The sequence below is a fragment of the Clavelina lepadiformis genome, chromosome 6, assembly GCF_947623445.1.
Source record: "Clavelina lepadiformis chromosome 6, kaClaLepa1.1, whole genome shotgun sequence".
Taxonomy (NCBI): Eukaryota; Metazoa; Chordata; class Ascidiacea; order Aplousobranchia; family Clavelinidae; genus Clavelina; species Clavelina lepadiformis.
The window spans coordinates 2885240-2911446 of record NC_135245.1 but is presented as its reverse complement, the minus strand read 5'-3'; the positions used below and the strand labels follow the sequence as shown (position 1 = coordinate 2911446).

General features: G+C 37.2%; 2 protein-coding genes across 2 annotated transcripts; both read right to left on the bottom strand.

Annotated features, from left to right (window-relative positions):
- Positions 1 to 1939: 1939 nt before the first annotated feature.
- Positions 1940 to 4682, bottom strand: LOC143463470 (sodium-independent sulfate anion transporter-like). The gene has a single exon (XM_076961951.1). The coding sequence runs from the start codon at positions 4610 to 4612 to the stop codon at positions 2783 to 2785; it is 1830 nt and encodes a 609-aa protein (XP_076818066.1). The 5' UTR covers positions 4613 to 4682; the 3' UTR covers positions 1940 to 2782.
- Positions 4683 to 7664: 2982 nt separating this feature from the next.
- Positions 7665 to 20923, bottom strand: LOC143463469 (RNA polymerase II elongation factor ELL-like). Its single transcript, XM_076961950.1, has 12 exons — positions 20658 to 20923; positions 17646 to 17693; positions 15606 to 15715; positions 15310 to 15438; positions 12877 to 12914; positions 12532 to 12634; positions 11724 to 11882; positions 10841 to 11520; positions 10608 to 10656; positions 10025 to 10118; positions 9281 to 9403; positions 7665 to 8989 (listed from the first exon to the last, which is right to left on the bottom strand). The coding sequence occupies exons 1-12, from the start codon at positions 20778 to 20780 to the stop codon at positions 8780 to 8782; spliced, it is 1866 nt and encodes a 621-aa protein (XP_076818065.1). The 5' UTR covers positions 20781 to 20923; the 3' UTR covers positions 7665 to 8779.
- Between the last annotated feature and the right edge of the window lie 5284 nt (positions 20924 to 26207).

The following is a 26207-nucleotide window of genomic DNA, read 5'->3' as shown; positions in this document are numbered from 1 at the left end:
TGACGCACAATGCTTTTATAGCTTTGTTCTTATACCATCAATACAGGACTAAAAACTGGAACCAAGTTAACGTATTGAAAATTTTTGTATTTTGTGTATTTCTGGCAAGAAGATGCTAAAACTAGCACAGAGAAAGCAGAAAAGCATTCAGTGCACCACTTTATCTTAGTTGGATTCATCTTCATTTCGGCTTTCTTCAAGGAGTAAAAATTGTTTTTCCATGGATACTAAATCATTCCTTTTGCTGTGACTTGTCCACCAGTTAGATAAAGACAAATAAATTTGCGCCATGGCAAATGTTGTACCACCAGGCGCCTTCGTAAGCCGTAGCACAGTTTCCACTGAATCGAGTTAAATCTCGGTTCTTGGTACTAAACGGAAGTCCGTTGTGATGTTACAAAGCATCTCCTGCAAATACAGATCTCTAAGCTTTGAACAAATTATAAAAAAGCGACGAGTGGAAATATAAGTCCCTGGTATATTATACCCTTATTTAGATAGACGGTTTAAATTGTGATGTAATTAATTGTATATTTAAGACAGATATTCCCAATCTGTTGGGAGTGACATACTGTAAATTTATGCAGTCGGCATTGCATTATTAAGTTTACAACTACTTTGCATTGTAGCAAGGATACTGTCAATTTGTAGGAATCGATGACAAAAGTCTTATACAAAAAAAAACTACTTCATTGGTAAGAAAACAGGGAATTACTTATGATACTCAGTTGATTATTTGATTGTAAGTTTTATAAAGTTCTTTTACTGTTTAAGCCATAATAAAGATCTACTGTAAAAATCATATGGAATTATGACGACACAGTGTGTAGTTTAGAGGTGTTCCGTGTCATTCACTAGAAAACGCTTGGAGACTCTTGTGTAAGCGTTGGGATTTCCTAAGGACTTGAATTCAACAAGCACGGCTTCAACATTTGGGAATTTGATTTTCATATGAAATATAAACAGGCTGATGTCAATAAATTATACCTGCATTTCCAGAGTAGCCTTTCGCAGTTAGACGATAATGGGAATCTTCTGACCCAACTTCAAATGAACTAAAGTATAAATGTACAACTAGAATCGGATTAAGACCGTGATGGACCTGGGGCTAAAAGATAGGCTACAAAGGGGCGAAACGGGATTTTGTCTCCACTATTTATTATAAAGAAAAATGCATACACAAACCGCAGGATTAATTAAATATTTTTTTGATATTTCATCAACACATTCCCAATAAATCATATTAAAAATTTTCGATTGTTTACTATGGCAAGTAGGCCTATAAGCAACAGGTGTATCTCTATTATTGGTTTATGGATTTGAACTGCGGCTTGGCATTAGGTTGTGATGGTTACGTCACGAGTTGTTTTGTAAATGCTGAAATTTTAAATTCTCCTCAATGACGTTCAGATAAATTACCTCGCTTGAACTGGTGTGCCACATATAAATACTGTTGGAATGTTTGCAATCTTCCCTTTTACCTTTTTCACTTGTTACCAAGCGCAATGTAACATTCAGTAAGCTTTGCCCAAAGGCGAAAACCTTTGTGTCTGATAATAAATAAAATGGGAACTTTATCATTTAGTAATATGTATAGACAGAATTTATGCAACTAAACAGCATTGTCACAAAGCCTCAAAGCCTGAGTCACTCTAAGCAGAAACATTACAACATTTATGATGAATTCGTGTTTTTTTGTCATTTTGTGCCCAAGTGTGTCGATCCTGGTGTGGTTAAGTGGTACAGTAACAACTTCAGTTATCGTGACCATTCGATATTATAACCAACATGGTCTGGTCCCATGGTGGTCATAACAAGTGGAGTCTACTGTGTTGGATTGTGTTGACAAACTAAACCATCATACATTTAAGCAAGTGAATTTACTTGAACAATTCAAAAGTGGTGCTTATGTCATCTTCTAACATGTAACAAACAATCGTTTTCGTATTTAATCAACTGTTGATAATTAAAAATATGTACCGGTATATACTGTGTAACTGTAAAACAACTAAACAGTTAGTTGTCAGCTTTTGACGCTAAAACATGAAACATATCATAGCAAAGACCTATAGAGGAGGTGTATATTAATTCTCAAATGCAAGTATGAAGCGAAACCAAATGAAAATTGTAGCATACACCAGTATCGCAAGTTTACAACCTGGTATAGATACGAAAATACTGTAAAAAGAACTAAAATAGTGCAGGGAACAAGTTAACATGAAGAGCACATGCTGTACTTGGTACAGCAATAATTAGGTTTGATATTATGTATCACGAAGAGTGCCAGGTTAAGTAATACACGACTTAATCAACCTTTTCATGTAAATCTGGAATTAAAATTAATCAAACCACTAATAAAATTAAAGCAACAAACTCCTTTAACACTGAAGAAGTAGTTTAACTCATTATAAAGACAAAACAGAAACGAGGAAAACAAAAACATTCTGTAACAAAATACTTTATTTTCTGTGAAACGTTTAAAATGTTAAAGCAGATTGTAAAAGAAACAATATATATACTGATGACAAACCATTATGACCTTGAAAACGACCTTAAAATAAACTGCTGCAAAACAAAAACAATGTATTCAAACAGTTAACCTGAGGCACCAAATTTTTCCCTTTATATGTTATTATACAAGTTTGAAGTTGGTGGTTCAAGGAAAAATCTATATGATAAGTAAATGGAAATTATTGCACATAACTTATAAGTCATTCATCTTCTGGCAAGAAAGTAAATTAAATTTTTAAAAATCAATGGATGGATGGTGTAAGTGCTTTATTTACAGTCTTCCCACACTCCTTGCTTCATCAAGGTCCTTATAGAACTCAATGCTACCAGGCTCAGCAACTCTTACAAGAATATTTCGGACGTAATCATAAGCTGATATTACAATCAGCTGCATATCCATTCGCTTTAAATCTTCGCTGAGTTCCTCCATCATTTGAGCAACCGTGTAATCAAAGTTCGAGACATGCTGAAAATCCAAGATAACAGAGGACACAACGCCATGATTGGCTGAGGCTTCCTTGTTTACCTTGTTGTATACAAATTCTGCAGATGGATAGTCCAAACCAGAATGAACTAGCACTACTAAACATTGCTTGTTGTCATGGACATCGGCTATTGAGGAAACAGTTGTTACTTGTATACGAGGGAAGGACACTGGATACAGCAAGAGCAATAAAGATAACACTACTCCAGCTATTATGCCGTAGGGTATTTCCCAGAAACAAACCAAAAATGTGACGGCCAATGGAATGAGATCAATTTTATTAACCTGCCACAGTCGACGAATCGTGGCAAAATCAATCATAAAAATAACGGCACTGATGATCACAGCTGCCAGAGCAGCTTTTGGGATGAAGTAAAATGTCTGTGTTAACAATGCTAGACCCAAGATTACTAAAAATCCAGTAAAAACACCACCAGCTGGTGTTTTGACATTGCTCTGATAGTTAATGGCGGTTCTGGAAAAACTTCCTGTGATGGTGTATGAGGACACAAAGGAACTAAAGATATTAGCGACACCAATTGCAATCATCTCCTGATTTATGTCAAGGTTGTAGTCACTTTTTCTTGCAAATGCTTTTCCAATTGCGATACTTTCTAAGAAACCCATGAGGGGAACTACGGCAAGCCCGACCCCAATTCTACTTACCAAAGTCCCAGTACTCACTGTCGTATTTCCAACCTTCTCTGTGAATTCGGGAGGCTTAAACGGTGGAAGGCCCTTGGTGATGTTACCGGTGAGAGTGAGGCAGTCTGGCACACGACAACTTTTGATATGTTGGCTGTGTATTGCAAAAGCAATCGCCGCAGCTGAAATAACAATAATGGCATTACGCCCAGTTGACACAAGCCACATAAACCTCTTTGCAATACGCTGCCATTTCCTATCTGTTGCGTAAACTGTCGTGGTTCTGTTGGCAAGTTTGAGAAGGAGAAGTAAGGCAATACAACTGAGACCAACCAGAATATCCCAAACATTTGCTTGTGGTATATTTCGAAACGTTTCGATCACTTCAGGAATAAACTCGCTGGATGTAGTTTTCACGCCAAGTATGTGTTTCACTTGACCAAAACCAATAGTTATGGCGGCAGCCGACGTAAACCCACTAACAACTGGAACAGATAAGTACCTCATTATGAAACCAAGACGAAAGATGCCCATAGCTAGTTGTATGCAACCACCAAGGAGCGTCAAAAGAACAGCTTGAATGGGATCTTTATTACCATACTCATGAACTAAAAGTGACATAATGGCAGTAGGTCCTAGAGTGACATCTTTGCTTGTTCCAAGGATGCAATAGACAAAACCACCCATAAAAGCAGTATAAAGACCATACTGTACAGGCAGGCCAGCAATTTGGGCATAAGCTAGGCCTTGGGGAATAACTGTCAGGCCAACTGTAATACCAGCAATAACGTCACACTGCAAATATTTCCAGTTATACTTGGGCATCCAATGCAAACATGGTAGTACTTTAGACAGAAGAGTATACCAGTACCCATTACATTTGATGGGATCTTCTTTCAACTCATTGTTGCCATTACTTTTTACAGTTAGAGGTTCACTTTCAGAACTTATAGAATTAATATCCACAGACATTACACCAATGCTTTGTCACCTAGCCTAGCAGCAAAAAGATCACGATCAGCTACACAATTTCAATTTTAGATTTTAAATCATTGCTATAACTATAGCAACATTTATTTATATCATGTCTACATTACATGCAGTATGGCAAAGATAAACTTCACAGTAGAAGTCAATATTATAACCAAACTATTACATCACTCACATAAACAAATTAAATGATTATGGAAAAATGAAACCAAAATAACAAAAAAATTTTTATGAGTTTGTAAAATCTATGTAACATCTTGGAGCAAGGGCACAGAAGACTGCATTTTGTGCAGAAAAGGTACCAAAAACTTGCAAGTGCATAAAAGTTGCTAGTGGTCTGCATGATATAAATAAAATGGCCATAAAAATTGGTTAAACATCTAATCGTGGCCTAAAAAGTTTGGTTTTGACTTTTGGGAATGTAGCGTTCAAACTTACCATGTGTACATTTTAATAATTGCCAGAGGAAATGTCTGAATATTATTATAAAATGTTTTTTTTCTTGATCTTATTCAATTCTTGTGTGTCTCTCTTTAATTCTAGACTGACCAAAATGCAGAACTTGTACACATGAGTGCTGTATTTGTGTACAATATGCCCATGTCCTATTGCACCCAACACCTATAAGCAAAAAACCCTTCTAAATCTAGAGCTTTCATCTTCTTGAAGTGGGAACATTTCTTTAATTGCCTAGGTGTTTAACAATTGGAAAGTACCGAGCCACTTCAATTCTTTTATAAAGGTCATGCTTGTCGTAAGAGCATTAAATAAGCTAATTTTGTTTTGCATGTCTTGAATTTAAAGTTTAAAATAATCAACTAGAAGTAAAGACAAACTGAAGCAGCCTACTACACATTCACATGCACCACAGACATAGACCCAAGCTACTCAAATTGTAACGTCATCTGGGTGTGCACTTGTATATTGGACCCGACTAATGCTTGTAGTTATTTACGTTAGACTTACGTTAGTTGGTCACTACGTGGAAGCCTGGCGCTTAGCCGCCCAATACCTAGTAGGCCTACCGGCTGGTCAAAATTTGTTAGAGCTTTATTAGTTAAATGCAAATGTAACAGAAATCATCTGAATTCAAGTGGCCTTGATACGTATTTGAAGGTAAAAAGCCATGATTGCATCACATTAGACTACCGTAAAATCCTTAGTCAGCAAAACAGGTCTTATACAAACAAAACTTACGGTACCGTCATCTGGTAAACCTAACAACTCTCCATTCTAGGGTAATTCCCTGTAAAGAACCAATTCGATCGCCCTGCAGAGAAAGCAAATTGTTTCCAATGTGCATGAAGTTTATAAACGTAATTTTTTTCTTTACACAGTGTTTGCTTATTCAGTGCAACAAAGAATATAATAAACAATTTCATGATACCGATATCTCAATATCAAAAAATAACAAAAGAATGGTAGCGTACCGGTGTAATGCCAAACCCTGTCATGGCAATTCGGCCAACTGTGCTAGCCGCTGATCAAGTTACTTCTTTTCTGCTGAGCCAAAACTACAGATGGATATGAATTGATCACGTTAGAATGGAGGACAGGTTTTGGCTCTACCCCGATATCGTTTCTTTTTGGCAAGTAACTGTGTGGAGTGAAAATTACTATGCTAACCTTTAGTTACTGCACAATAAACAACATTCTAACGAACAATTAACGAAAAGTCCAAAAACAAATTGGCCTCAAATCTAAGAGTAGTTGTCAGTTAACACACTGGTGAAAGGATTTTTAATAATTTGAAGTGGTTAAGTAGTTACAAATGGTCGATTATACACACTAATAACCTGCGTAGACTTTACGGTTGTGGTTCCTTCTTAAAATGGCAGCGGTAACCGAGCCGCTACACCAAAATGATTTTTAGAAAAAACATTCATCAAACAGTTTTCAGTCACTTTTGTTTTTAAATGTTTAAGGTCGTCTCTGGTTTGCACAAACAAAACACTGGTTTTACAGCGTAAGTTAAAATTTCACGTAAAAATTTAGAGATCGATAAAATTTTTATGACATAATACGCCACAGTTTACACTTTACAGTATTATTTTTGGTACAAAAGCAAAATACATGGTAGCGCGTTTACTTTTTTAGACCTTATCTTATAGTACAGTACACCTGATGACGTTAGTTCAAGCTTGCATATTATCATGTTTAATAATTAAAACTTTATCCTTAATATGCTACAACATATCCTTCTTTTTTATCAGATACTGAAGTTTCAGCCATCATCAATTAACCTTAAATATATCCTCTTACATAACTATTTATTATATAGCAGAGGTTTCAGCCTTTTTTAGATTTTTGACTTTTTCGTTGAGGTGAGCATTCGTAAAATAACTCTGGACTATTTGGAGAGTTCGGGAAAACGTCCTTCACGTCGTTTGCGGTCTCTCCAAATCCCGAAAAGGAGAAAAGGTGTGACTCAAGTCAAGTGAAAACAATGCCTTTAAATAAAAAACCACACCTTTTTCGACAGTCTCTGGACTGATTGCGTTACTCCTGTGGCATTGTTTGGAACTGAAACCATATAGCCACTATAGCAAGCATTGCGTTACCGGCAAGTGGCTGAGTTGGCCTACGATAGTTTGACGCCGAATATATTTCTTTACCGAAACATTCTTTGTTGTCGATTTGCAATTTTGGGCAAAATTGCATTCATCAGAAAAAGTACTTTGCTAGCGCTTGAAGACTGCACTCTCCGACACGACGTAGCCTATCCTAAAGCATAGCAGCAGCACAAAAGTTTCCCTTTTAGAAAGTGGTAACTGCCATAAGTCTGTAGTCATTAAACTACCGCAAAAAGACTCCTTCACCATAACGTAGATAGTGTCCTTGGTTTGGTTAGTTTCGTAGAATTAGGCAAACTTTCACATAAAAAACTCTTATGCCACTTAAGCGCTCTGCGTTGCTATTCAGTTAATGAGCAAATGCTGATTGGTTAGCAAACACAGAAAAACCTTTCCGAAGGCTAATCGACGTGAATTATTGACCAACTGTTTCCTTAGTAGGCTACGAGCAGCAGAAACTGTTGAAATGGAGCCAGAACAAATTTATTTGAGTAACTCGCTGCAATGTTAGAAACCAACAAACAGTTCAGGAAAAAAGTTATTACACCGAGAAGCGCAAAAATTGTACTGACCAATGGCATCGTAACTTAAGAGAAGCCTGGCTGGACAAAACATGCAACGAGAATGGCGACAACTTATCTGCAGATTATGCAAGCTTTTATATAAATAAGCGGTAAAGAAAACACTCATTACGTAACACCTTAAAAACGGTATTCACAAAAAACTTTCTAGAAGGTGAAGTAATACCGGATTCTCTTTGCCGGAGTTAATTTTAGTTAAGGTGACGTTGGAATTAATGACAACATTGTAACGCTATGCAAGCGCATACACGTCCGGTTAAATATAAAAACATCAGCACTGTTGCTACATGCAAAATGTCATAGTCCACTTTTTTCCAGAGCTTTCCTAATTGAAGAAGTTATTTGTAATATTCTGGTGAAAACAACTTCAATACTCCGCGAGAGAAACCAGCAATAAGGCAGTAAAAAGTTTGTTACTTTGAGACTTTCACGTCAGAGCACACTGATGTCTACGTAAGGATAATTAATCTGATGCCAAAAAAATTGTCAAACAGTAATTTCGGAACTTGTTCACTGCACCATGTCTTTTGAATTTCATTCTGCAAGCATCGTACGGTGCTGTGTGATAAACTAAAGGCGAATAGAGACAATAAATAGTAAGCGTAAAGACAAGAAGGTACTATGATATGGGCACAGTGAAGTGGGAACTTTGCTTGCGGGATCCTTGCTCTCTTTGGGCAAATATATTATTATAGTTTGTGGCAAAAGACAACCTTATACCAGTTTCAAGGGCAATTGTCGTATTTTGCTGTGAAGGAATGTTTTTTTAAAGGCCATAACGGCATCACATAAACTGAAGCTTAATAAAAAGCCTGGTAGCTTCAACTTCTTTGCAATGACAGGAATTGGTAACCAAAGCATACGAGAGAGCACATAACAAAAGCTTCACCTTTTTCTTATTGTTTTTAACCCATAATATTACCCCTAACCCCACAGGAATTAAAGTTAACTTAAAAAGATAAAATAAAGACTACTATCTGGAAATCCATGACGTCTTAGGCTGTCAGCAGTGGGCGCCGGTGGGCGTAGGGGCGGTCCCCGCGCCTCTCCCTTTTCTCCCTCCGACTCTCCTCGCCGTCCCTGCGGGAGGCGTTGGGCTTCTGTTCAAACTGACGACAGTCAAACTCGAGAACAACGTCCTTGATGTGCTTCAGTTTACGGTGAAGATACTGCATTCGTTGTCTGTCTCTGCAATACTTGTCGTCCTGCAAAGGGATTAAAACCACGTCAGTTTATCATGACCATGAAATGAACCCCCGAAATCAGCCTGCGATAAAGGTTAAAACTTGCTAGACGATGTCGAGCCCAGCCTGTGTAGAAATATCTTGGACATTCAGTGGGTTTTTGAAGTTTTGTCGTGTTGGAAACTTGGAACGGTGTTAGACTGTTGTAAATGGCCAGTCAGGTTTCAAAACTTCCACATTGCATTGTTTTTTTGTGGCATCGTACAAAATAGTTCTCGTAACGCATTAAATATGAAAAACAAGACTGCCCACCCCTTTAAGTTTATGGTATTCGTTGACAACCCGGCGAGCAATTGCCTTGTACTCTTCGGTGCCTCTTTCTTCTCTGCTTAATTCCTCCTGGAATGCGTCAAACCTCTGCGATTCTTGAGCAATCTGACAAAATCAAACAAGTCCAATTCAGAGTTACATGTCGGTGGCTCAGAAAACAGCTTAGGCCAACACAAACGTTAAATAGCGGATTGTGCAAACACCTACTTGTCTCGGAAGCAGGTTATGTGAGTTACATGCTATAACTCAAACTTAATTGTCGATGTAACTCACATTTGAACAGTATACTTTCAATTTTCGCCCGATAGTAACTGTACGGAGAGCATTTTTCAGATACTGCAGTTGGCTGTTAAAGGGGCTTGGCGAGTGAGTATTTGTTGACTAATCAAAGGGTAGGATGATTGGTGGTGATACCCGTAACTAAACTAATCTTTTTAAACGAAGACAACAACTGGTGAGCCTCAGGCAAGCCAAAACATACAAAGGTTTTCATGCACAGTTGGTGTCTTCCACCACTGCGTTGATGTTGAGTAAACTTTACTGGTTCATTTTATCAATCCGCGACTTAGCAATGTTGTTGGCACGCTAAGTTTGGTATAGTTGCACGGTTTCTATTCTTTTCAGTTGAAAAGTTGTAACTTGGGGTTTAAAGTGACAATCGCATTGTGACGTGTTATTGTAAGTTGTGGGCCGACTGCCATACGACTATGACGACACTATACTTACTATTTCATGCAACTCAAGATATTCTTTGTATTCAGCATAGAAATCGCTCTTGTATCTGTCCCTTTGCTCAGCAAAGTCGATGGCAGGATAATTTCTGCAACAAAAATATCAACTTGCATTAAACAGGAATTACAAATTTGTTAGGTTTTCCGTAAATTCTGTAAACAGTTTCTCAACTTCTCAAAGAGAATAGCAGGCCAACGCTGCATAACAGTAGTGTGAGCTTTCACGTCCAAGCTTCGACCACGATAACTGATAATCTTATCAGTAACATGAAGCGTATCTAATTTGATTCAAAAACCACAGGGTTTATTCAAAATTACAGCGCAGTGAATTGCGCTTCAAAACTGCTGTAGGTTTAAGGATTTTGCGGCTTTAAACACCTGTGCACTGTTCCATTAAAAAAACTCAAGTTCACTAAAGATCGGTAAAATTCGGAAAAGCAAGCTACAATCATATCATTACAATGAAATAATCTTTCTCTGAAACCATCTTAGTGTAAAATTCCACCTCTGATGCGTTCTAAACAACTGGATTAGACAATAACAAGTTAAATTAGTGGTGAAAGATTTACTAAACTCACTTGATGAATTCTTTCTTTTCGGTGTCGTCTTCTGGCTGGTTATCAGGACCTGTATGCAAAACGAGGTGGATAAAAGATGTCGCGTAACACGCAACCAAAACATACGTTGCAGTAAAAATTCTTAAAACGTTGGAATATTTAACGTTTGATAAGACTAAAACAAGGCCCATACAAGTAAACAATATTTTGATACTTTGGAACGAGAATTCAACCGCAAGTGATAATATAAGTACCTGGGTCATGACGAGAAAAGCTGTCTGCGACACTCGCAAAGGAACTGTTTGCTCTATCCTGGATAGGTTCGTTCATGTTTTGCTTCTTGCTGGCAGGAGCTCGGTCGTTGCCACGCGAGTCCGGTCGCGTTTTTGGTTCCGAACGGTTCGGCCGGAGCGGGCTGATTCCGCGATTAACCTTGGATGGTCGCTTCGAATTCACAGTGCTAGAGTGACCGGACATGTTGTAGCTATCGGCGTGCGGTGACGCTTTACCCGGCGAAATTGGGATATCACTGGGACTGTAATTGGGTTTAACTAATTTTGAGGATTTTCTACTACCCGCATCAGCCGGTTCGCTGCAAATTTTGGGGCTATTTCGACGGGACAATTTGCTGCTGGTCTCAGCAAGACCTAAACCACTGATATTCGTGTCGTCTAAGTCCACGACACTGCTACTGTTTATAGACGTCGAGATTGGGTTGTCGACACTGAGGAGGGTGGTACTACTTTCTAATGGGGACACGGAGCGGGGTCTCGCTGGTGTGTTGGGGCTAGTTTTACTGAGGTGGGACACCCGCTGCTTCTTCTTCACTGGGTTAGTGTAATTCTCTTCCAACCTCTGTTGCGGAAAGTCCTTCGGAGTCGAGTCAGGAGAAATAATGGGTCGTTTCCTGTTTGATGAGGAATCACCGAGTTTCCTGAAGTTGTACAAACAATATTTAGATAGACCTAGATAAAGAGTGCGGTGTAGGCGCTCGTTCACGGGATGAGAAAGAAAGTTTTAAAAAGAAACCTGTTTATTTGCTGAAGGTAAACTATACCGGAAAAATTTCACTTAAAACAGGTATAATCAAGCTTATAAAATTGCCAGCTATGATAGGTCGGCAGGACACAAACTCACGTGAGCAATTTCTGTGATGACGAGTTTTGCGATGATGAGTTATTGGAAGAAATGGTCAACATAGTCGGTTTCGTTTTGTTCCGGACCCCAGCGAGGTCTCCGACACCCGATATAGGCGAGACAGAGCGCATGGTAGAGGTGGTGTGTGGTGAGGCGGACCTGTATGGGAATAGGTTTGCTGGGAAGTTAGAAACGTATCGAGCCGGATTTTATAATGACTGTTATAAATGGCTTTCCATATACGTTAAGTACCAGTATGAGCTAATATTAAATACGTATGAACTGTAGGGCTATTATTCAAGGTAGGTCCTTGTCGAAACCACAAAATTGCTATCTATGGTTATTAGAAGAGCGGAGACATAGAAAAGCGCGTGAAAGAAAGCGTGGGACTTTCAGCTACGTTTTAAAACAGCGCGTTGGCTTTAGTAATGTACCAGCATTTAGACCGATGGCCTCAGGTTTTAATAAAAAATTCTGACCAGGCACGTCTCAGTTCCAAGTATTCGACAAACTAATTTCATTGAAATAGAAGATGGAAAATTGTCGGCTTTATTAATCCGACCATATTAAAAAAACAGTACTTTTCGATGGAACCATTTACACCCGACATGTCAAAGTGTTTTATTGAGGGTCGGCCGCGGCTGTATTTATAGTTTACGCTTGGGCAGTCCGAAGCAATATGCTGCTGATCCGCGGTGCCAGGTTATCCCAAGCCCGGCCGAATTAAAACCAAACGCGCATGAAGTGGATAAGCGGAAGACGTAAACCTTTTTAAACTAAGTTGTACGCCGATATTAAATGAATTTACCGTGTAAAAGAGTGATTTGAGGACCCCCTGTTCGGGGGCGGAGTGCCATTTCTCCCCGCGTGTTGATCCAATATTTGCCGATGAAGACCCTGCTTTTTCTTCCCTGCATTGAAACAAAACAGTGTCACTGCCATGGCAACGCAAAAATAAACAATAGGGTGGATAGAAACGTTGAAATTGAAACAATGATAATACGGTTGTGCGGTAAATACTAAAACTTGTCTACACAGGAACACTGTCATAAACAGCGTGCATTAAAACGCGACAGTTAACAAACCAAATCTGGCGATAATAAGGAAAATCCCAAGTCTGCGTTCGGGATATAAACACGGCAACCATACTTACCCATTTTTGAACCGGACGAATGTTTGATGACTTTAGTGCTGCAATGCAGAAAGAAAGAGCGTTTAGGTTTCTGCCAAATAAGCAAATGTGCAGCAGAATAATCAGTTTGAAAAATGCAAGCTGCAGCAAAAACAAATGCTCAGCGCTTTGCGTTCAAAAATGCGCTCGAGAGTCAGAACTTAGCACAATAAACAATGCAATTACGCTCTTGCAAAGTGGTACGCAGAAAACGTTGCTGACTGTGCGTTGCATCCGGGTAAATGCGGATGTTAGAAGGACTAACATCCTGTTCCAAATGACCCGTATTTGAAAATCATTCACTTAGAAAAAGACTCGAAGTATTTTAAGTATGGAGACGACATGCTCTATCAACAAATTTCCACTGAAGTTGGACTTTGTGTTTTATAATGACCAGCTTTGTGCAAGTTGGGCTGGTTAGAAAGGTGATCTGACTCCAGTAACGCTGTTCCACTGTATGTGGAGGCGGTTTGTGTATGGGCTCACTCAAGAATACAAAAACGTAGTCTCGCCCGACCAACGCAACCACAATAGCTCTGCAAATAACCGGCTACTGTTACATCAACAGATAAAGCGACTGTGTATAATTGCCTGAAACGGTCGAAATTGAGGTGTAATTCGAAACATTGCGCAAAAGATTTTGCGATTTTAATATAAATAATAATCGGGGGATTTTACGAAATTATTTTTGTCACATATTCTTATAATGCCGTTTGTGCTTGCCAACTTTGAATATAATCTGCAAACCGACTTATAGCTTATGGAGACAAAAAACTTAACCAAAAATACCGAAAACGCGAAGCATTGATGCAGGTTTATTAAAAACGGATAAGAAAAATAGCAATAACAATGAAATTGCCATCACCGTCCAATCTGACTAATCGTACCGTCAAGCAAAACCAGGTACCAGCCAACGCCACACTTCGTCGTCCAATAAGCCAGCGGCAATCTAATGCGTTGTTATTGATGATGAGAGTATTATGACGCTGCAGTACCCGGTAGTTTTGTGATGATTGCGTTGGCGTATTTTCGAATTATTTTCGCGACATACGTTTCAACTCTGTGGCCATTACGAGACTTCATTAACCAAAACAAGCGTTAATTTTATAATTAACCTTTCATGATATGAGTGTATGTTTTAAGTCTCCTTAATTTCTGCTATAAACAAATTATGAAAACGTTTAGCAAAAATCAATGCAAAAGCATATAAACGCTTTAGAACTTCATACTTTACTTCAGCACTGGGAACGCAATCTTCTGCGTGCTGATTCAGTTGCAGGCGACAAGAAACGTTTTTTGAATGATGCGTGCTCATGTCAGATTGCCAAAAGGTTAACAGCTTGGTTATTCCATGTTCTTGCATGGAAGTGCAACGCACAAAGCGAACATGGGTTTAGGGTCCTTTATCACAGGTAGCAGGCGTGTCCATTTAAAGATGGGTGCCATGGCATTAAACAGTGCACCGTGCACCCAATTTTCGTTATTAAGAGAAAGCTCACGACTTGGACAGAAGTTTATGGCGTTTTTCGGTTTAACCTCAACGACTTGGCCTCAATGTTCAAAAAACTTCAGTTATTGAACGTTAAAATAGCGATGTGATTATATACCAAACAAGTTACCGACAAAACTTAATGATAAATTACCTACGTTTGGTGCACATGACGGGATATTAAAGGTGTTGTTTAGGTCCAAATACGGGAAACTTATAGGGCTGTGCTTGCAAAAGTGATTTTACTAAAAACTAAAACCGCCTTAAAAACTACTGATTTAGTGTCGGTCATAACGGGTTACACTGTAAAGTTGCGCAGTGCAAATTTTGTAGTGATGTGAAGACGTTTTTAACACGTATCAATCGTATCGTATATTATATCAATCGTATCGTAAATTAACAAGTATCAATACAGATTTCATTCCAATTAGCGTTGTGCTTTAAATGTCACAAGTGAAATGTGTCGATATAAATTCAATGCTTGTATTCTGCCACAGCAAGTCAGTAAGAAGTGGGAATGGCAACAAGCTTTCCGCAGTCACGATAACCACCAACTGTATTCCCGTTCCAAACAACTTAATTAAACTGCAAAGACTTAGCAACGATTCTTCTTGTAAAATGAGATTTTTAAACAAGTTTGAACCTATCACAATTGCAATTATAATTACTATCATTTCATCACTCCGACAACATCCCCACAAATGTATGTCGCCAATCAAGTGACGCAATGGATGGTACAAACTGACACATTAGCGCGTTCACGTTCTACCGTATTGCGTGGCCGATTACTTGCCCGCAAACTCCCCGCATTAATTCGCGAAACTGACTTGAACTTGGAATGAGCATGGTTGTTTGTCAAACTTCGCTTAGTACAGTAAGTCATAGTTTCTTTCGAAATATCATGATGATCGTTTTTTGAAATTTACCTAATCTTTTGTTCCTGCTCCTTCACAAACGTCATCTTCTTTCTTGTGACGTTGTACGAGTCATCATTAGCATTGATCGTGATCTTCTGTTGGATTCCGCCGACTATCGCGATCTGTCCCGCGGCCGTTCTACAACATATAAAACGATGTTGCTTCAGAAAGAGCGCAAAAAACACGGTGGATATTGAAAACGGTTTTAAGGTCGATTTCTTGCGATATTTCCTAGAACGCTATATCAACTAATTACCAGTAAACTGAGCATGTAAACATAACATGCATTTATTAAATATAATCACCTGGAATGATATTGCTGTACACAGTTTACCGAATCTGCATGTGCTAGTGAGGCAAGTTGAAATGTGAAGGTTTGCGTTTCAACGCCATCGCCGGTCGGAATTTGTATGTTCTGCGGTAAACATTTTGTCGGTTAGGCTCAAGACAACATTCAAATAACATCCGGTATCCCCATGTGTGGTCATTAATTATTATCCCATTGTCTACCGTCGTAAAATAACCGCGCCTGCCGATTGTCCGATACCTTGGCGATTGAAAATTCCAACCGTGTCAAATCGGAATGAGAATATTCCAAAAGGGGATTTCCCAAAGACGTGACGAGTCAAGCCAATGAAGTGAGAAGAAATTTTTACTTATTTACGCGACATACAGTAGGTGTGTCGCGGTGATGGGTTCAAAGTATTACCCAGAATTTTCTCTCACTGAACCAGTATGACGCATTATGGTAAACCACAATGTGATGGAAAAAAAATTGTATTTTTAAAGGATGTTTATTACAAAGGTGTATAAATTATTTGTCAAAAATGTATTATACAGCATCAACAAAACATAACAACTTGTTATTAACTAATAATGCTACTTCCGTTCCCGGTAAGCTCAAAATGGCGGACTAAAGATCTTAATTGGACAAATACAAAGGTATCCCGATTAAATGAACGACTTTTAATAAAACGACAGTATGCGAGATCCAGCACTCGAGGTAATGGTAATACCATCAAAAATTGAGGCAGTGAAATTGCCAGCAGTGGTTAATAATTAATCCAGAAAAAGACCATTAAGGAATCTTGTCAATACGAGATGTTCGTCGCCATTCAGGCAATAACGAAAAGCGGGCATTCAGACCTTAGATCCATAACTTAGACACCACATCAAGTCGAAACCAAAGTTTTTGCCTTCTATATAACACCTAAACCAGTAACGGCGGAAAATATCAAAATAACTTTTGTTTTGAAATGAAATTTTACAACAAAAAACCCAAGAAACGTCTCCTACGAGGTTTTATTTCATCCATAAAAAGCATCCCTTACGTAGCACGGAAATATATCTTCTTCAGTGTTAAAAACCTAAAGCACGGGTCGACAAGGGAAAACAAGTCGTCTGTGCTTCGGTTTCTGTGCGGTTATTAGGGCAAGGGAACCTCACACAACGCGGCTGCTAACAAGAAACATTTTGCTTTTTACCTGGTCCAAAGTTTGGAGCTTTGCGCTGTTTAGGTTAGCTTCAATTGAACGGTATCAAATTGCATATTGGCTTGCTTTTTCACTGGACTAAGTATATAATTGTACTTAGTGATACATTGGTCCAGGCTTTAATATGTTGTTTCAATGTTTGTTTACGCGCAGGTCTGTGAACAAATATCACAGAGTTAGTGTTGCGGAACGGTGGCAACTTTTGACCGAAATGTGACTTTCTCCAAACACGTTGGAAAGCAGAAGACCAAATTCAGGTTTATCTTCAATCAAAAATGCGCAATTGAACGGGAAGTTGGTAAACAACTGACGCTAATTCAAGCATAATCAACGTTTGGAAACTTGAGCAAACAACGGAAGGTGAATGCGTATAAAAAGGCTTTGTTTTTCAAATTTCTTCATCGCAGTCCGTATTACCTCACCATCATCCGCAAAGATTAGCCGTTGTAACAGCATGCTTGCCTGACTTGTCCAAATGTGATTGTTCATTTATGGTACTGGCAAACGTCAAAATACGTTATTACAAATTAAGGGACATGTCTTATTTATTACCATGCTGAAAATGCCTTGAAAAACAGAAGTTCTGACACTTGCGCACGTAAGCCATGTGTAACGTACAGTGTATATGATGGGGCTTATTCAAGCAGACACATGCCCTATCTTTCCATTCATAATGTGACCCGTTGTACGGGGATCATGGCAAATGATATGGTTACATTTACTGGTTTACTACTTTTAAACAACGTGGTAATAAATGTCTTGGTAAACGATCACAGATCAAAGCTTTGTCAGAAATAGCTGAAGCCAGACAGATTGAAAAACGTTACTTAGGTAATTACTTTTTCCACTTACCCCTTGATTGCCTTCAAACTGAATGGCTGGTTTCCATCTACAGTCGACCTACAAAATGAAAATAAAAGTCTTTCTTAGGACAGATAACAAAGGCTGATTTTAACTTGACATACAAAACTATGATTAGTGAACTCAAATGAATAAAAAGTGTGCAATTGATTTTCTGGAAAGCATCAAACAGGTCTGCGAAAATGTAAAGATTTCGAAGTTCTTTTTTAATACGCTTTAAAATAAATAATATAACAATGGAAGATATCAATATGATTCTTGTCGTACCAGTTTCTATGCAAATTTATCAGCAAAAAAAGTACATAAACACATGGAAAATAAAACAATAGCATTTCTCATAACAAAACGTTAAATTTATGTGAACTATTAACGTCACAAGTGCAAATGTGTTACTGTATATGGAGTAGGTGCGTTGGTGTCAAAGAATGGTACTGTAAATAACCAGATACTGTTTAAAGAAACCAGGTATTTTTAGTTTATATCAACATAAGACCCGGGACAGATGCCAGTAACGAACACTTTGTTTACGCAAGCGATTGCATCAAGTCTGTCTCAATTTGTAATTTTAAAATAGAATCATGACACAGTTCAAAGCATGTCACTTCAATTGTTCCAATCTAAAATTGTACTTCCTCTTTTTAGCTTATGATACCGATAAAATTATAACATTTAGACAATACACTGTAATACTGTGATCAGGGAATTGTTTGCAGTTTGAAAATAAGAAGGTTGATCCTTAAATGTACTTTGTGTTTCATGAAATAGACAACCATAACTATAAAACATACCATAAACACAACCCAACTGGCAAAATTATGATAAAAGTACGAGAACACTGGTGGAAGTATGACTCAGACCAAACTTTCCAATCCCGGTTTAACATTTAAGCTTATGTAAGCATGTATGCTAATGACCGTTATTCTGCATCCAGTTTAACTAATCGAGTTGTATTGTAGCTAAGAAGATTGTTCAATTTCTAGCTGACAGAAGCAGTAGTGCTGTTTCTTTTATAGCATGATTTAATGCCGGTTTGCGATTCAAATTTTTCAAATTTCTTTCAGCATGGTTATCTGCTGTTTGGGGAAGTAAATAAGCTACATATATATATATAGTTAACTCAAGAAATATGGCCGTAAACATGTGTCACTTCCTTTACTCTAGAGTTAAAAAAAGATCATTTATTTATGGCAAATGTTCCTTTCTCATGACTTTAGTGCTCAGAGTTTTGTTGTCCCCCAAAGTTGTCAACGAACTTACATGCTACACAATTGACAATGGCATGCAATAAAAAGCAAGCTGTATTTTCCTTGTAATACAGCGACTATGTTAATCATACCAATTAACTTATCATATAAGATCGAAGCAAGGTTTTATTTGATTTTCGATACGGTTGCAATATCTATTTTTATGAACAATAACTGAGCGGCTGAATAAGCGACAAGCTTACAACAAAAACATTTTATAAGCAGAATAATAAGCGTAACTTAAGTCTACTTAATGTGCCTAGGGCACTGTGATTATGGTATAGCTGTGTAAATAAATTGAGATAGTTGGAGTTATCTTAATATGATACATTTAATTCGAACGTACAGCATTAAACAGTCAAAGTAATATTAAAAAAGTTGAGGCTTAAGATTTATCTCATACAATCAATTAATTACTTATCAATAGTGCAACCAAATTTTTGTCCTAATCAAACATTTTGAAAATATGTAAGTACTGGTAATGTAAACTTTGATTTTACACTGACCTAATATATAACTTCTCCACTAAAAGGCAAGTTAGTGATTTCTGATTAAATACATCAACAAGGTTTACTTAAACAATTATATATATGTCATAATTTTCAAGGCTTCTTTATACAAAATAATTGAATATTAACATTGAGTTGCTGGAGAAAAGCAAATGATGCCAACCAATAGCATGCTACTGCACATTGATGCAGTGATTACAAACCTGTTGAGGCATAACGGACCTAAACTTTGCCACCAAATGCTATTCTCCTTACTGTTGGTACATTTTAATAGAATTTTATTGCGACATAAATGACAACTGAAGTCCACATGGAAGTCTGAAAGAGTTCAACTTGGGTGTAAGTTATGTAAATAAATTTTTTCAATTTCGAGTTATTGAGAATTTTGACCTTTAACCTTGTAAACTGTAATTTTGAACTGTGACTCTTGGTTGATTTATTTGCAAATGCTAACAAATTACTATTTCTTGTGCGATGTTGTTATTGTAGTACGGTAGTCATACATCGCATCCAATAGGACTTTATGCATGTTACACACTATACAATACAACATGCTGAACTTGCTGAAGAAGTGTCTTACATTAATCTACTTAAACTTAATCCATTCTGGTAATTATGAATATTATTATGGATGCAATGTATGAATTATGCATGACCTTATCGTTGGCCATACCATTTAAAATACAAAAAATCTGAAATTAGTAATTGACCTGAAAATAAAAATTTGCATGCTTTCAAATACAAGAAGTTGCAAGTGAAAAAAAAAAAGACATTTGCACAGTAGAGTTATGCTAATGTAATCAAGAAGTTCTCAAAAAATGAAGTTTTACACCAAACTGTATTTCTATCTTCCACTAACTTAATAATCACATTTCAAGATTTAAGTTGGCTTCCGTTGTTTAATGTTACGCAACACATAAATGTCAATTAAATTCTTGCAGTTGCACGAATAATATGAATTGGCTCACGTTTTGTGTTGAAACATGATATGACGGTGCTGGTAGCTACCCAGTTAATGGTAACTGAACAAGCTATAAAACAACTATGGAATAAAACATTTTATTGCAACATAAATGCAGTAATTCTAGCTCTGTCTAACACCATTAGAAATCAATCATTAAATTAAAGTAAGCAAAAATATTAATAAAAATAACAGTGAGGCAACATATTTTTATAGTGAAGCATTTGTGACAATGCAATGGGGCCAACACACAGATACTTCTGAGTTCTGAGATAATAATTCCACCCACCGCTTTATTCTGGAATAATTCTATTGCATTTAACGCAGAATCAGTGAGCTTCAACTGCAAAACAGTCTTCTTAGGAGCATTTTGTTGTAAAGCGTACTCTCCTTCATAGAGCTCTATTGCCATTGGACAAGTTAGTCTCTAATGCTATGCGCAAATTCAAGTATAAATTAATCTGTGATCAACTGCCTATGTTGGGCCAGTGGCCGAAACAAGGCAATTAGCAATGTCAAATATTTACAGGAAGTTTTTTGCTTAAGCTTTGTGTAATATCTGAAAAATACAGGAATTGATACAAGGTTATAATGACAGACACGCACACACACATATATATAGGTCTATTGGTAAGATAGATTACCTAAGTTACAAAATCAAATTCAAGTTTGTTGTTTACATAACATAACTTCACTAAGCTCAAGTCTTACTAGTTCTTAAACATAGAATCTTGATTGCATTCTATGAAGGCCCTATCCTAATTTTGCTGTTGCAGATATCGGAAAATGATTATTTACATATACAGTATCACAAAATCACTATATTTATAAACTGCAACAACTCAACATACGATGTATATAGAGCAGTTATGAAAAAGCAAAACAAGATTTCACAAGACCTTGTAACATGCTCGTTAATTGCCACTGTCACAACTCATAAATTATTATACACAAAATGGAAATAGTTTTATGCTGAAAACTTAATCACATGTAACCGGTTGAGTTGATCGGCTTATTTTCAGAAACTAGCTAACTACAACACTAATAATTAGAAGTCTGGTACAAAGCTTAATGAAAGAGCTCAAGGTTAAACAATTAACTGATGGAGTTGGAACATAACCACTAGCAATACTGCAGTGGTCTGCAAGTCTACATATTACTACCTGTACAGACAGTGACAGGAGATTTATTAATTTACAACTAAAAGTTTAGCATACGATGCAAGTTTGCTAAATTACTAAACAATAATGACTTTTAATCATTAGCTATCATATTATCGTTCTTCCTTTTAATGGCACAGCAATTTATTCTTCAATATAACAACACTGGCATAAGTCTTGCGAAAATAAGGGAGTGACCAGATTTTGGGTAAAGCAAACCTTTACACGGAAGGTTACGGATCATACAACAAGCCAAAAAACTAAAACAATTATTCACACCTTGTTTTCAATTATATGCCAGCCTGCACAGTAAGCAAACTTTCCAATAATGGAAAGTCTCAAGTCTGTATTGGAGTTTAGAAGAATGTAAAGTATAGAGTTTTCTTGGCTTCTAATGAATGATTTCTCTTTAAAACTGCCCTACCTGTACTAGCTTCATACCTTCCAGTAAGCCAGTCATGCTGCCCTCTAACCTAGCCTTGAAACAAGTTAAAGTAAGAAAATTTTGATTGACAAACATGGTGGTGAAGAGTGTGGGGCTTTAAACTTTTAAACATAATGTTAAGTTATGTTTTGAAATACAAATCAATGTAGATGTCCTGCTAAAATCAAAGATTACTTTGAATAATTTTCTACTGAATTCAAGACTCCAGAGAGTGACTCAGTTAGATCTTTGGACTAGGACAATTTGTTTCTGTTTCTAAGATTAACTAGTTACTGGAAAGTGATTAAATGACTGCCTGTAGAAAGTTTTAGTATGCTACTGCATGGCGATATACACTGCATATTAGAAAACAAAAATTCATGAACACATATCTGCTGTGGGTGTAAAATAGTAATTCAGTTGTTATTTACTTCTGATGTATTATTTTAAACTTTTCTTGTAATGCAAGATGAAACTAGTTGATGTGAAATGCTGTAGATACCACATAGATTCTCACGCACTTTACGCTGCCTGCTTTGCTGGCTTCGTATCATGTCGTCATATCAAACAAGTTTAGTGCACAGGATTGAAACTGCTGTAAAATAAGAATTGGGCAACATATTTTCAATATTGTTTCTTTATCGAGTAAAGAAATTCATATGCTACTCAACTGAGTGAAACTTTTACAATCTGATGTCTAGAACGCCCAGGCCGTTGACAATTCTCATTGGTAAGTACAGGTGATCAAAAAAAATCGTGCCTCCAAAGAAATAGTGGTGGTTAGGGCTAATTGAAAAGCGTATATTATGCTAAACAATTTGGCAGAGCTGTATAAGTAGGCCTACTAATTTTAGTACAAGTATAGTTTACTCGAGTAAAGCAGCTCTGCAATTTGGGTCTAGTCAAGTTAGTAATAAAATGACAGATTATATTTTGAGTAATAGGGGTTTAGTATACAACTCATACAAACTGACAAATGCATCAGCGTCACACCCCATAGCCTATTGCTAGTTTGTAATGATAGCTAGTTAAAGTTTGTATGATGTGCTGGATGAAACTTGGTTTCAGCACTAATTTTCTGGCATAGACTCGTCGTTTTGCCCAATAATCTATATTATAGGCTAAATGTTTTTTTAGTTTGGCGCAAATTTTGGCATTTAATGTTGCACTGAAAGCAAACTTTCCAGTAGAGCTATCATGTCAACAATGTTATGCCTATATGCACTCTGAGAGTATACCCAAAAATATGCTTAAAAATTAGGAAGGCATCAGAAGGGTGTTTTTTGTTGAAAACCGTAAAAAGTTTGAGAAAAATTTCAGTACTAAGCTAGCCTATACGCTAGCCTAGTCTTATACATAGTTATATTTCACATTCGACATTTAATATCAGACATCTAACTTTGGCAACCACTTGAGATATCATTATCATAAATCAAGATCATCTCACACTATTTATCTAATTACCTCAACTATACTTAGGCCTACTCCAAAGCTAGATATTTTCAGAAGGTACCGGTATATCTTATCCTGGTCCTTATGGATAAGCACCTCAAAAGATGAGGTTTAAAAAAATTGGGATCAATTAAACCTCGTTTTAACTTTAAATAGTTAGGCTACGGGAAACCTGGGATAGAGGCACAGAGGGGCACGGGGCCAGGGGTGTCCCAGAATCACAGCCTAACATTTACCAGATACAATTTAGGCTACGGTATATAGGCCTATATGAAACCAAGGGAACTTAGGAGTTAATTACTATACTGTACAGCCTCAGACCGTTAATTACTTCAAGGTAATCTAAGTAAAGGTATAGTCTTACGCAGAAAAGTAAAGGTACTTTTAAAAGGGAATCCTTCAAGTATGCTTAGGTCTATCATAAGCTCGAAACCTGTTGTGTGTGGAGGTCCGGCGCAATCCTGCGGTATCATACGAATCATAGAAATTCCACAAAACATATTTTTGAATTTATGTAAAAATTGTGGATTTTATGTTGAAATCACGACATTTCCTGCAAACGAAACTCGAAACTTACTTTTCAAAGTGGAAGTAACCATTTCACCACAAGCAGGTCACGCAACTGGTTATTTATTAAAGATTTAAGTGGTTAACCTGCCATTTTATAGCACAACTATATTATTGCTTTTTGGCTAGTTTTTCAACAATAACAATAGCACCCTGTTTTTGATTACGACCTTGCCTTTCTAAATCACCAATCAATAACGACATGACGTCACCAATAGCAGGAGTCGAAGTGGTAAAGATGGCAGGCAAGCTAATAGCCGGTATACCAGCTTGCAGTAACTGGGCCAGATAAAGTTGACAAATTTGAAACCTGGCATTTATTAAATCAATTGTTTTGGCTAAATGACATGCTTTAACATCAGCAGTATTCATTTTTTTGTGAAGTGCTTGAATGAAGTGCTCAACTACTGTATATACATTTAAGATTGTACATTTTCTAGAATAACTAGAAGTTGACTGAATTTATAGTGGTTGCTTTTATTTTGTCTTTGTAGAACTGACAGCAATTTTGACAATGTTCTTGGCGAAGATCGTTTCGATGTCATAATTTATTACAGTGAGCCGCTATGCAATGATCATTTCAATGAATCATCGCTTGACGAATGTTGTATGAATACTGGTATGAAAATTAACGCCTGCATTCATCTTGATTCCCCAAGTTTTTCAATTATTTTCAGTTTCACGCCACCCCTTCTAGTAGATACAACTTTTTTGGCACAATTTTTCCAATGAAGTTTCCATTTATCACTTACTCTGTAGTACACTGCAAAGGAGTCGCCATTTGCCAAAAATGTTTCTTTTGAATGAGTATGGCTAGACTAACAACAACTCGTCAAAGTCTTCCCCATGCTTGCGGTAATATATAAAAAAGAGTTATTCATCACGTCTTAAATGTGGATCGAGCATGGCACGTGTTCCCAAATGTCGATTTGCAAATATTTGTCGAACCCACATCCTACGCATAAATTACAGCAATGGGGTGCAAGTAAAAGTAATTCAATTAGCGGGTCGTAAGTAACCATTAAAGTTTCCAATTTTATACTAACAACGCTCGCGATGCAAACAGTCTTCACTTTAGAAGCGAAACATTTGCTTAGATTTCAAAAGCTTCCTGCGCCGATTACATACCGCCAGCAAGGCGAACAGAAGAAGGTGATAGTGACCGAATATCATGAATAAAGCTGCTAAATTCACTATGATATTTCGATTGCCGGTTCCAAAATCGGCCTAACTACAAGACTATGTTGACTAGGTTCAGTCGTAACCGACTAGATGAATGTTGAAAGGTAAATGTTGTACTGTCAGCAACAGCACCTTAACCATTTACACAAGTTGTTTCGTATACTGTGTAGGGATGTGCCGCAAAGAAGATTATTCTGGTTCGTACGAACCCGAATATCAGGTAGATCTACATGAACAAACCCCGAATCTATTCGTATTAGAACCAAACAATAAAATTTTATCCAAAAGTTATCAAGTCTTGCTTGTAACATGACGTAATCGATAAAAAATCAATTTCTTTCAAAAAATAATGTTTAAAAAACGATTGAAAAAGCAAAATCGTTAGGAAAATGACTTTCATTGTAAGTATTGCTAACCCTATTTTAACTTTGTCGTGAAGCTAGATTATCATTTCTTACCGATGTTAGTGAATTTATAAGTAATATTGTATTCGGGTTCGCCATTGTCAGTATTTGTGTATTTACAAAGACGATATTCGGCAAATCTATTCGGGTTTGGGTTCGAATCGGCCCTTCCCCATACTGGGAATGCAGGGCAAAGGCGCATAAAACCTGTCATGAGTTTTGTGCGCAAGAAGCGACTGAACTAGTACGTTTACGTACGTAAATACGCGTGTACACTGTACACGTTTTGCGTATGCAAAAGTGGATTGCGAATAAAGTTTGACGCATTTTCCTGTCCATGGCCATATATTTAGGTGGTCTCTTCATGACTACTCTGTAAATTACATTTACAGACAACTAACTAACAAACAGATGAAAGTGGAAGATTTCAAAATTTAAAAAATATTTTTTTTAAAAACCAAGTTAAGTAGATCAGCAAGTGGTATGCTCAAACAACAGAGGTTTCTTGTGGTCATGTTAGTAGTCTTCTGCCTTGATGAAGAAGTCTGGGTCGTACAGCGAGAATGCACACAAACGTTGATCTTTTAAAAAAAGTGAAGACATAGTCAAATACAGTTCGTGCCTTAAATTAGGCATGTATGTGCATTACT